Source organism: Telopea speciosissima, chromosome 5, assembly GCF_018873765.1.
Source record: "Telopea speciosissima isolate NSW1024214 ecotype Mountain lineage chromosome 5, Tspe_v1, whole genome shotgun sequence".
NCBI classification, from domain to species: domain Eukaryota; kingdom Viridiplantae; phylum Streptophyta; class Magnoliopsida; order Proteales; family Proteaceae; genus Telopea; species Telopea speciosissima.
In genome coordinates this window covers 11,187,793-11,199,932 of record NC_057920.1, presented here as the reverse complement: position 1 = coordinate 11,199,932, position 12,140 = coordinate 11,187,793, and the positions used below count along the sequence as shown (strand labels likewise).

The 12,140-nt window shown below is 39.9% G+C and overlaps 1 protein-coding gene and 1 long non-coding RNA gene across 5 annotated transcripts in view; both read left to right on the top strand.

The window, feature by feature from the left end:
* The window catches only part of LOC122662063, a 54,441-nt gene extending 47,710 nt beyond the window's left edge, over positions 1 to 6,731 (top strand). For all 4 annotated transcript variants that reach the window (XM_043857621.1, XM_043857622.1, XM_043857623.1 and 1 more), the window contains 2 exons: positions 5,965 to 6,047; positions 6,164 to 6,731. In XM_043857621.1, the coding sequence (XP_043713556.1) occupies positions 5,965 to 6,047; positions 6,164 to 6,286 (206 nt within the window). In that variant the 3' untranslated portion in view covers positions 6,287 to 6,731. The remainder of the gene's footprint in view (positions 1 to 5,964; positions 6,048 to 6,163) is intronic.
* Positions 6,732 to 9,737: 3,006 nt separating this feature from the next.
* On the top strand, positions 9,738 to 10,405 carry LOC122662064. The gene is made up of 2 exons (XR_006332965.1): positions 9,738 to 10,083; positions 10,358 to 10,405. It is a non-coding gene; the product is annotated as an uncharacterized LOC122662064 (long non-coding RNA).
* Positions 10,406 to 12,140: the final 1,735 nt, after the last annotated feature.

Sequence of the window (12,140 nt, the reverse complement as noted above, 5' to 3'; positions counted from 1 at the left end):
TCCTGTTTTTACTTCTTCAAAAACTCAGGGAAAGGTATGTAAACTGAAGAAGGCCATATATGGTCTGAAACAATCATCTAGGGCTTGGTTTGGCCGGTTCCATAAGGCTATGATTGCTTATGGATACAAGCAGAGCAATGCTGATCATACGTTGTTTGTGAAGAAGGTAGGACAGCAAGTGACAATGTTGATTGTCTATGTTGATGATATAGTGATCACAGGCAGTGATGCACAAGAAATACAGAAGTTGAAGGCTTATTTGGGCACCGAGTTTGAAGTCCAGGAATTGGGTAGGATTGAGGTTGCCTATTCAGCTAAGGGCATATCTCTCTCTCAAAGGAAATATACCTTAGATTTGTTACAAGAGACAGGGATGCTTGGGTGTAAACCAGCAGATATCCCCCTTGAGCCCAACACACATTTGAAGAGTAAGGACGGCGACCCGGTGGACAAGGGCAGTTATCAGAGGTTAGTTGGCCAATTGATCTACCTCTCACATACTCGGCCGGATATCACATTTGCTGTAAGCCTTATCAGTCAATACATGCATGATCCTCACTCTTCTCACTTGGAAGCAGCCTATAGAATTCTCCGTTACCTTAAGTCATCTCTTGGAAAAGGAATCTTGTTCTCTCCTCATAGCCACCTCCGGATAGAAGCATACACTGATGCAGATTGGGCTGGTAGTCCTGATGATAGGAAATCCACATCTGGATTTGTTGGAGGAAACCTAACTACTTGGAGAAGCAAAAAACAAGTTGTTGTGGCTCGATCTAGTGCTGAAGCTGAGTTCCGAGCTATGGCCCAGGGTATTTGTGAACTTCTTTGGCTCAAGGGGTTGCTTCAAGATTTGGGGATGGTTACTGATCTTCCTATGCGACTCTACTGTGATAGCAAGTCCGCAATCAGCATTGCACACAATCCGGTTCAACATGATCATCCCAAACATGTTGAGATTGACCGGCATTTTATCAAAGAAAAGTTGGAACAAGGGATAATATGTATCCCATTTATTCAGTCTAGTGATCAGTTGGCTGATATCCTCACGAAAGGAATCTGTCCTAAGTTATTTTTTCCTATAATTAGCAAGTTGGGCATGTTTGATATGTATACACCAACTTGAGGGGGAGTGTTGTAATATGGGTTTTGGGTCCCACATTGCTTAGATGTATTCTCTTCATATGATTTCAGTATTATAAATAAAGCTGGGCTGTGATCACTTTGATCAAGCCAGTATTTGCGGAATTCCATAGGTGGCTTTGCTACTTTTCAATCTGTTAGACTCAGATGGCTGTGAGATACAGTGCTATGTGGTGGGATACCACTATACCAGTAATGGCTGTGGGGATTCCAGTTGAGGGTAGGTGAGATGCTTAGTCAGACCTTCTTCTTCTTCATTCTTTCTTCTCTATCAATAACCAAGTAAATACAGTCTTATTCTAGTTAGTCTTTCAATTTATTAAAACTCTTCAGTTCTTTAATGGTTACACCTGAGTTTTCAATTCTGCTTTAAGATCCATCAACCGTAGGTTAGTGCAAACCATCCTATGGTTTTAAATCTTGAGTCTGAGATTTTTTTATTAGAGTCCCATTGACCTGGAACTCTTCCATCATTAGCTCCTTAAGTTAATAATCTGTTGTCGATTTCTGTGGGTTATTAAGGGAATCATTATCTTGAGTATTGAGAGATTCTCTCTCTCTCTCTCTCTTTTTTCTTCTGGAAGTCAATTGGTTGCTGTTCCTAAAACTGGTGGCACCCCTACATAGTTATCAAGGTGGCAAGGCGACCATGGCGTTGGAGAGGGTCTAAAATCAAGGCGGCAAGGTGCTCACATAGGCGCCCAAGGCAAACAAGGAGCCTGGACGCCTAGGCGACGCCTTGATAACTATGCACCCCTGTTTTGGGGGTATTCCTGCTGCAAATAGGAATCCTCACCTAGGGGCATTTTGCCCTTGGATTGGACTGATATTTGGAGGGTTTGTCGCTCACTTCTATTGGGAACCACCAGTCTAAGTTTGGTTCTGATCTAACCACTGGATTAAGAGTTTTTAAAGTTCCTAATTTTCTGGTGATCGACTTGCTATTTCTGAAACCTATTTTTCATAGCCTAATCTAACCATCAGATTGTTATCATTTTTTGGGATTCATTTCACCCCATTAGGCTTTCCTTTGACCAGAACTTGAGGGAATCAGACCCGTGGTTTTGAGCAGCTATTGTGATCCTGTCTATTGAGTTGCAGCCTAACACATGTTGGTAGGGTTTGCCAACCTCATTACTTAGCATTCTAAATTTTAAACAAAGAAAGTTTCAGAGTGGTAAAGTTGCCAAAAAGTCCAATCATTACAAATAGAACTAACCAAACAAAGATCCAACACACTCCCCCCCCCCCCCCCCAAAAAAAAAAGAAGGGGGGGGGGGGGATTTCACAGAACCACCTTGAAGCCTAGGAAAAGGAGATTTTGACTCTCTGGAAAAATATAAATCCAATGCGCACTCTTCTGATGGCACTGAACATGGTCTCCTTGCCCTATAAATGCCAAGGGTCAATTGGAACCAATGGTGCCCTGCACCAGCTTGCTCCAAAATTAATGCACTTCTTAGGCACCATTCTAAAACTCAATGAGTTGCCTCAACCTAATCTGATTTCAAGCGAATTTGGTGAAATTACTCAGGTTGCTAGTTTTGGGTAGGTTGTAATCTCCGACTTGGTCCAACTTGACTCATTCAGTTTATATCCTGTGCTGTAAACCATTGAGCAAGGGAACATCCCAGGTCAGGGTCTACAGGACCCATAAACAAGTCTGGCCCCAATAACATTCCTATGTCTCACATGTTCAAAGGATAAGGACCTATACATCATAGTCCCACGGTAAAGGTTCTACACATCGTTGAATAAGACGCTATGATGACTGTTAACCATCCAATCTAACATCTTATTTTGGTAGGTCCCTCTTGATGGTTAAAATAGATGAAATGTAAACACGGTTGGGAATCACCCATTTGAATCTCTTTCCCCCCCCCCCCCTTTTTTTTTACAATTAGCATCTTAGATAGAGAGAAAAAAACATGGTCCGCACTGTGGGTGTGGAAAGTTTCTATCAGCGGCTGTGTTACATTGGTTTTTCCATTCTCATTTCTGTCTGTGATGGAAGAATGGGATTTTTTTTTTTTGGGGGGGGGGAGGGGGGGCGCAGTGGAGGCAAGGGCAAAAGCAGCTGGGTTCTGATTCAGCTGCTGATTCCTTTTGCTGTTTTGTTTGTTGTTGGAGTGCTAGAAATTTTGAGGGCAAGAATATAGAGTGGGTAAGAAAAGACCAAGCTTTAGTTTCTTTTCTGTTGTCTATTTTCGTGGAATTTAGGGACAGAACACTAGTTAGGGGCTAATTGGGAAGCTGCTTGTGCAGGAGTGATAGGTTGATTGCAATTGAAAGGGGGTCTCTTACTAAGAACTCAGTTGATTGTATAGCATCTTCGCAAAGGTTGCCCTTTTTTTTTTGGGGGGGGGGGGGGGGGTTGGGTTTGGTATTACAATGTTATTATTCTTCTCGAAAAATAGATAGGACCCACACAACAATGGTGACAACCTTCTTATTGTGCCATGTGTGGCAAGTTATAAGGATCCCAGACCCATAGAATGATCTTTGGGATTCCAGACCTGAGCTGTTTCCCTAAAGAAATGGAAGAGCCTTGTGGATGAAGTAGCTTCTTATGTTATGTGGATGACTGGTGATATAACACAGTTAAAACAATCTTCTGTACATATAATATTTATATTTTAATAATTTGTGTTATTTTTTAATGACTTGTTGAATCAACTCATGGATCATCAAGTCCACCCAATATACGTTTTAGTTGAATCGAGTTCTAGGGTTTAAAATGCTTCTTCTAGGTCATATATCCTTATTTTTCCTCTTTCCCCCTCTCAAAGGTTAGGGTTTTGATCGTATAGTTTTTAGTAATTATAGAACTGGTTTCAGCTAGGCAGTCGATATTTTGTGCAGATTTTTATTTTTTAACTGAAATGGTGATGAGATTAAAGTTTGACTATGTACCGGAATTTATTTTGGGCATTATTTCTTGAAGTATATGGATAATGCAGGTGTGTACAGTAGTTGGTTAATAAGTTAATATCTATCAGTGTTATAAGGCCTAGTCCTTTTAAGGTCCTCCCCCCCCCCCCCCCTGCATTATAGATTCTTTAATCTGGCTTAAATTTTTTGCATGCTTCCTTTCTTCAGTGGATCTTTCCACTACACCTGTCCTTCTAGATACCCAATTATCATGTTTTAAGTTCTTAGAAGCTGAAACCTACTGGACCCTCATCACTGTCCATCAAAGAGAGCCAATCAGTTTCCATTGTTTTCTTAACAGAGAAAAAGAAAAGAAGAAAAAGCATCTAACAACTCCCAAATCCTCCAAGAGTTGGGAAAGCAGTTGGTACTACTAGAAGGTAAAGTGCTTCATCCTAGGCTTAGATTCTAGATGTCATTAGGAAGCATCCAGGAGAACGAGGTCTAGAAGAAATTATGCATCTTCCAAGACACCCCACAGTGGTTAAGATGATGGCTCATTAATATCTGCCTGTAAAATCCCAGAAACATCAAAATTTTCAGCATCCCTCCTTTGTTTTCAAGTTCTTCAGGAAATGGGGCTATTGTCAATCATCTGTCTGACTGGCTGGCTGTACGGCTCTCTGAATTCAAGCGCATCTAGTTGTGGATTCAATGAGGCCTTCATTTTAAATAGCACAGCGAGTTTCATTGCTTGATTACTTGGTCTATAATTGCTTCCTCTTTTTTTTGGGTTGGGTTGGGTTGGGGTGGGGGGGGGGGTGTTGGGACACTGGGAGGTGGAAGTGGATGTTACTACTGCAGATTTTATTGACACACCAAATAAAAAAGTACACCTTATGGGGTGGGGCCCTTACAAAATATCCAATACAGAGTTGGCATAGTAAAATGATTAATGCAAAAATATAAAACTGAACCCTTCGATATCCTGGATCCAAACATAAGGTTCATGGCTAAATGTGGAGGAGACACCCCCAGCCAACAGGAGAGAATTTTTTACCTTCTCTAGTGATGGATAGAAGCTTGGAAGATGTTATTGGCTTTAACGTTCCATACATGGTTTGCATAACTATCCGAAATGTAATTATGTAAGGGATTGTCGGAATGACACCTCTATAGGTGAATTTAGAACTTGACACCTTCTTTTAATTGCCACTTGTCTTATTTCCAAAAGTTCTGTAAGGGTATAAAAAGGTTTTCAAAAATAATTTGAAAGTGACGTGTCATTATGTCATTATCAAAAGGTGTCATTGTCATGCACATTTTTCGAGTATAGATATGAAATGACAATATTTACCGTCGTTGAAAAATTTTGTATATTATACTAAAAGGGCAAAAAAGTAGGTTACAAATTATTTTACACCATGAGTGGTGTCAATAAGGAAATCCAATTATGTAATGATTTTTTACCTTAACTTTCTAAGAACGGATCGCTTCTAGTTCGCTAGTTTCTCTCTCTGCTTGGCAAACCATGCAAAGGTTGAATATATTGTTACAAATGTTATCTAATATTGCATGTAAAACAAAAAATGTCTGGTTGAAAAGAAATGTTTATAGGTCAATGAAGAGGGGCATTAAGTTCAATTTTACATTGTGTACAGAGAGCATGGATCAAAAACTGACAAATATGTGAACCTAGTTTTCTTTTCCACCCTTTTTACTTTTTCCCTCTTGCAGCTCTGTTGTGTTGAAGGTTGGATATCTCTTCCTGTTTGATCATTCTTCTTCTTAAACTTTTTTATTTCTTTTCTTTAAAAAAATAAAGTCTGGATGTTAATTCCACAGACCTTGGTTCAAAAGGTAGGTTTCTCACCACTTTCTTGCCTAACAAGGGGGACAGGATGGTTGTACTTACTAGACAGATGCAATTAATAAGGAATATGTTTCTTTCAGGGGGAGCTCCTACTGCCTTAGTTAGCTTGATTGGGCATAAACAGTACAACCGTTGTGCAAGAGACATTTATTATTTCCTTCAGGTAAGTTTCATTTTCTTTTTGCACCTTGCACCGTCCCAAATTAAGTTCCTTCTTTCACTTATTTCTGTTCATTCGTCTGCTCCTATTTTCACAATGTGGATGTTTGCAAGCTGCAGTCAACTATCTGTATCAAGCAACTTACGTATGGAATGTTGGAACTGATACTAGTAACAGTCTTCCCTGAGTTGCATGATCTTATTGTGGATGTACACGAGAAAATGCAAGTTCAACCAGCATAGGAATCTTGGTCATCCATTTCCAACCCCACTCCCCTTCAGAGAATAGATATTTCCTCTCTACCTAATGGTTGGAAGGCTTCAGAGTGACAATGTCTGTTCTAGTTTGCCTCTATCCCATTCTTTGTTTGCAAGGTGCTATCATGTTTGGCCAATTTGTCTATAAGATTCTTGTAATTGCCTTTTAAATAACCAGGAAAGGACACAGAGAGGAACACAGTTTTCTTATTTGACATGTGAAATTCTTTTTGGGGTGTCGGAGAGCCATATATCTCTATCCCATCCTAGCTGTACAGATTGTACATTTCGAGTGTATAGAAAACCAATGGTGAGGGCTTTCCCACAAACATCAGTGACATTAATCAGTAAAGATTTGTATCTTGGGAAGTGCTCAATTTCTTGGGTTTTCCATCTGTAATTCTTGTATAAGATTTTAGCTAATTTTCATGTCCCTGTCAGCAAATTTCTTTTACTAACCAATGGTAGACTCTGGTTCTCTCTAATTTTGATCCCATGATTTGTGATTTTTAGATACTAACTTAATATTTGTGGACATTATATTATTATCTGTTTGTGAAATATGTTGAGAAGATTTTTTAATTGAATGGTTTTACAAGTATATGCATTCATGTATGTAAAGAACTAGTTGCTTGTTAATTGTTACTCTGTTGCTTCACTAGTAGAAGGTGTAGCAGGGCAGGGGCTAAATGGAACCCAGAAGGCAAAGGGAAACATATAGAAAAGAGCCACATCAGTCTGGTGGCTTTATAATTCTTACCATTCTGAGTCAGATCTCTGTTTGGATGGTTCAAACCTTTACAGGTCTTTAGCATCACTTGTTGAGGCGTTGTGTTCTACTACCAAAACTAAGAATATAAAGGGCACGGCGTCAAGGCTATTTGTACCACCTTGTAAGTATCTAGTTACCAGCAGACTCGTATTTATTGAGAAATGCCAGAAGGCAAACTCTGCTGGATATATATAAAGGAATTTTTTTACCTGTGCCTTTTTTTTTTTCCCTGTGAAAAAGAATGACAATTTTGACCATCAGATATATGAGGAATTAGTGTGGAATGGTTACATGTCAAATTTGAGAACTTAATGTAATCAAATAGCTCCACCCTTGTGTATTGGCATGCATCCTGATGTATTCAAAACCTGCTTATGGTTACTTCGACCACTGTTGTGCATTAAAATCCTGGATATTCGAAGCTATATTTTCAGCGAGAGGAGGTGTGCGGTGTGCCAATGTGAGGTTGTAATCCTATTCTCCATTGCTAATTATGCAGTTCTCATCTTACCATAGATGTAGGCAATCCTGCTGAACAACATATCTTTGTGTTGCGGTCGTTCCTACATCCCCTCCCCCCTTCCCAACAATTATTTGGCCTATAGGCCCTCCGTAGAACAAGATGACACGAAAAGAGAGAGACGCCTGGAAGACCTATTCCCATATTTTGAATCCTATCTAAGCTCAGGTCAACTTTGGGATGAGAAATCTTAATACAATCCTAGTTCATCCGTCTTAGAGAATAGAGAGTGCTAGCCTAAGCCAAAGGAACAGATTTTATCAAAATCAGTGTGGGTTTGGGCCGTCTAAGCCTGAGTTTTATTTCAGGAGGACGTGGATGCATAAAGCTCATTGGCTAAATTGTTCATATGATAGAGGAGAGAGTTTTTCTCCACCATAGAAGATGGTTCACCACCATCGTAAGGATAACAAACTCTATAAGGTTTTAGTATATTTCTAAAATACCCGCCCCGCAGTGAATGGTATCCATATAATCATGCCAGAATATATATATACTTAAGGATTGTGGGATTGAGAAGGGATCATTAGGATTCAAAGGGAACTCTTTATAAATAGAGAGGAAAGAAGAAGAGAGCTTGTAACCCTATTCTATATTGCTAGTGAAGTCATTTTTATCTATGGACATAGGCACATTCTCAAACGACGTATATCTATCCTTGCGGTATGGTTGTTTGATTATTCCTTCTTCTGTTAATTTGTGTTTTCTGAATCAATTCGTCAATCCCCAAGGCCTAAACTTTAGCCCTGCTTAACCTTATTTGGGTTTTTCCAACCCAACCCAACCCATCTAAATAGTGGACTGGGCCTATTAGGGTTCAGATTTGGACAGGCCCAAGTTTCTCTTAATTTAGCAAAAAATCAAACCATGTGGGGATGTTGTCAGTTGTCTCCCTCACCACCTAGCCTGGCTATCCATTTCGTAAATTTTTAGTTCGAATGCATTACCTATTTGGCAAGATAAAGCTTTAAAAAAACATTACAAGTTCTAGCTTTTGCATAAATGGGGGATCCATTTGATTTGGCCAATTCAAACCTATGATGTCTGTTGAGGATTGAAGGAAACAATGCCCACTATAAAGTAGGAGTTTTTATTGATATTAAATTGTTATGGAATAGACCTTGGGGTTCCTACTAACATTAAGTGCTAAAAATTCATGACCAACAAAAGAATGCATACCAATGTTTGGACCACTGAGAGAGTGCATACAAATATAAATGAAACAGAATATAATTAAAGGAAGGGAAAAAGAATGCTACCTGGTTGAATAGTCCTTACGACCAGATACATGAACGTGTGAAATTATCACTTCGTCTCTTGTGGAAATAAAATCCAATCCATGTATGCCCTTGCGTGCGTTCTCATTGGCCCCTACACTGGTGCAAGGTTTACGTGACCAGGTGTCGATCTCTTGCCCGTAAGGAAAAAAGTTCTCTGACCAAGCACTAGAGGATACACTCACTCTCTTTCTCTATGTCTCTCTCTCACACACACACACTGACAAAAATAGGAGGAGCATACGTGGAAGCATCAAATGGTAGAAATTGCCACATCATCATACATGACATGAATAAACGTGAGTCCGTGGTGATTCCCGCTCACACCTATTTATATTAAAAGAAAAAAAAAAAAAAAAAAGGCGCTATGTATCGCCGTCTTCTTGCCTTTTTGTTCTCTACTGTTAAAATGCATTAGAGGATACACTCACTCTCTTTCTCTGTGTCTCTCTCTCTCACACACACTCTGACAAAAATAGGATGAGCATACGTGGAAGCATCAAATGGTAGAAATTGCGACATCATCATACATGACATGAATAAATGTGAGTCCGTGGTGATTCCCGCTCACACCTATTTATATTAAAAGAAAAAAAAAAAAGGCACTATCGAGTACCGCCGTCTTCTTGCCTTCTTGTTCTCTACTGTTAAAATGGCATTTCCATGGCTTGTGCACCGAGGAGGATTAGTGGGCGGTGAATCGATGACAGTATGATTTTCAATTTGGATCCTCTATTGACGAACTGGTCGATAGTACCGTGCTGCCAAGACATGGTGAAATGTGCAATGTCCGCCTTACGGGCAAGGCGCTCGGGCAAAGTAGTTTATTTTATTTTTCCCTCGTGTCTCGTGGTTGTTGGGTTCTTACGTTACCATTGGAGAAGACAGACGCAGCAATAGATTTCAGACGAATAGAGAAGCAATGGTGATACTGAAGAAGAGAACTCGAACCCCGGAAGCATATGCAAATTCGAAAGAAGCCCAGAATGACAAAACCCAAGCCAGTGGTACCCAAGAACAAGAGAGTTCAGGGTACGAGCAGTTTAGAGATAAAAGGATTAAAGAGAATGCAGAAGCTTGGGATCCACGACCTCTCTCTCAAACTCAAGTTCGGCGTTCCCTCTCCCAAGCGCACTTCCAGAAACACTCCCGAAAGAAAAATGCCTCACCCTTCTCTACTGCTCCCTTCTGAACCCCAAAGACGTTCTTCCAGGTACTCTTTTCTTCCTCTGTTTCTGTAAATGTCGGTTTCCTCCTTCCTCTCTCTCTCTCTCTCTCTCTCTCTCTCTCTCTCTCTGCATATGACCTTTCCATAATTCTGATACTCTGTTTGTTGAAGTTAATGTAAGTTTGTTTGTGGGCACTCTTTGCTTCCTACTAAAATTTGTGGGTTCTCTTTGCTTAATACTGAAATATTTGGTATGGATTGCATTTGTTCTGAGTTACTACTGTTGCAGTTGTTATATTGAGTTGCTTTCTGGTATTAGATTACAGAATGTAGCTCCTATTAGCTACTCAGAACTCCATGCATACAAAAAGGGCAAATCGAGACCGTTGGACGATAAGGAAACTTGGGTTGGAGAAGGGTTAAAGCCAGAAATTTATGGAATTTTTATCTGCTGTTGTAACTGGAGCGCTGCTATGCGCATCGTGCAGTGCAGCAATGGCCATGTATGCATAGCGGGCCCCATTGTGCATACATGGTCGCTGTTGCGATGTCCAAATTTATGACGAAGAACACAAGAAGCTGTTGGGTACGTGTGAAACGCCTTGGACTCTTTTGTGGATGGATATGGGAAAGATGGTAAGCGTAAGAACCAAAAATTGGCCAATAGCCCCCACTCCCATATAGTAATGGCTTACAAATCGGCTCCACTTGGAATCATTTTTAAAAAGTTTGTTGCCACCCAAGGTGAAAAAGGGTTCTCTTCGTCTAAGGTGATTTCACGTTATGATTGAACTCTTAGAATTGTGAATGTCATCATTTTGAAATATTTTTTCAGTCTAATTTGAGGTCAAATCCCATGGATTAAGAGATTCTCTCTCCACCGTGGGTGAAGGGAAACTCGATTACTCAACCCTATCATTTTTTGGTAGAATGTCCACTTATTTGTCCGGGTTTGAACCATAAACTACCAACTATGATGGTCAAGGATTGGGCCTTATACAACTGGGATAGGCCCATTGCAAACCTTAACCATACAAATAATGGGCTTTATTTTAAATTAGTCCAAACGGGAGAACTGTTACCAATCTAACGACAGATCAATCTCAATGGGATTCGAGATTATGGAACAGAGATGATCCATTGTGTGGTAGCAAGGTTATAAAATACGTTATCGGGTACCGTATCAGTCATTGCCGATATCAATATCAATTTAAAAAAAAAAAAAAAACCCATGTTTTGGCCAATACAACCGATCAATATAGGTATCTATATTGGTATCAGTCTCCATGATACTGATACCAACCGATACGATATCGATGCCTAGAAACTTGGTGGGTAGTCTCCAATCTCCAAATGAATGTGTTGTGGTATGCACTATCCAAACTAAAGCCTTTTAGGGGATAGCTTGTGGAGGAGATACCATTTGTAGTGAAATAGAGCTAATCTATATGCTAAATCCAAAGGGCCATTCACCTTGTGTGTTAATCTTCATTACTGAGGTTCTGACAAACTAGTGGATCCATGCTGAGGGTTTGGGCCGCCAGCCCCCAAAAAAGTTTTTTTTTTTAGGCTATATAGGTATTTCGGTAAATTACCTATATAGTGTTTCACTATATATTTGTTGCAAGAATTCTTTCTCTATAATTGATCTGAAGAAGGTGTGAAAAGGAGCGGCTATAACCCTATTCTCATTTTCTAGACTACACTCTTCCATGCAAAAAAACAACAAACTCCTCTTTCTTTCTTCCTGTCACTAAAGACTAAAGTCTGCTCAATTCAATTCATACTAGGATACCATACTAGATAGCCATTACCATAAAGGTTCTAAGTTACTCATCATTGAAGATGGAACTACTCCTTAGCCCTAACAACATCAGGATCACTACCCTTTGTCCAAACAAAAAAAAAAAAGAGATTGAAGAAAATAAACCCGCCCATGAAGCCATGCCCTATCTCGTGTGCCTAGTTGTGGTGTAAGTGAGGAATGCAGACTTTAAAAAAGAGTGGTCTGGGACTCTTGCTGTCCCACTCACCTCTCACAGACATTAAAAAGCTTTTGAAGTCAAGACAGAGAACTGGAATTGACACCCAACAGAAGAAAA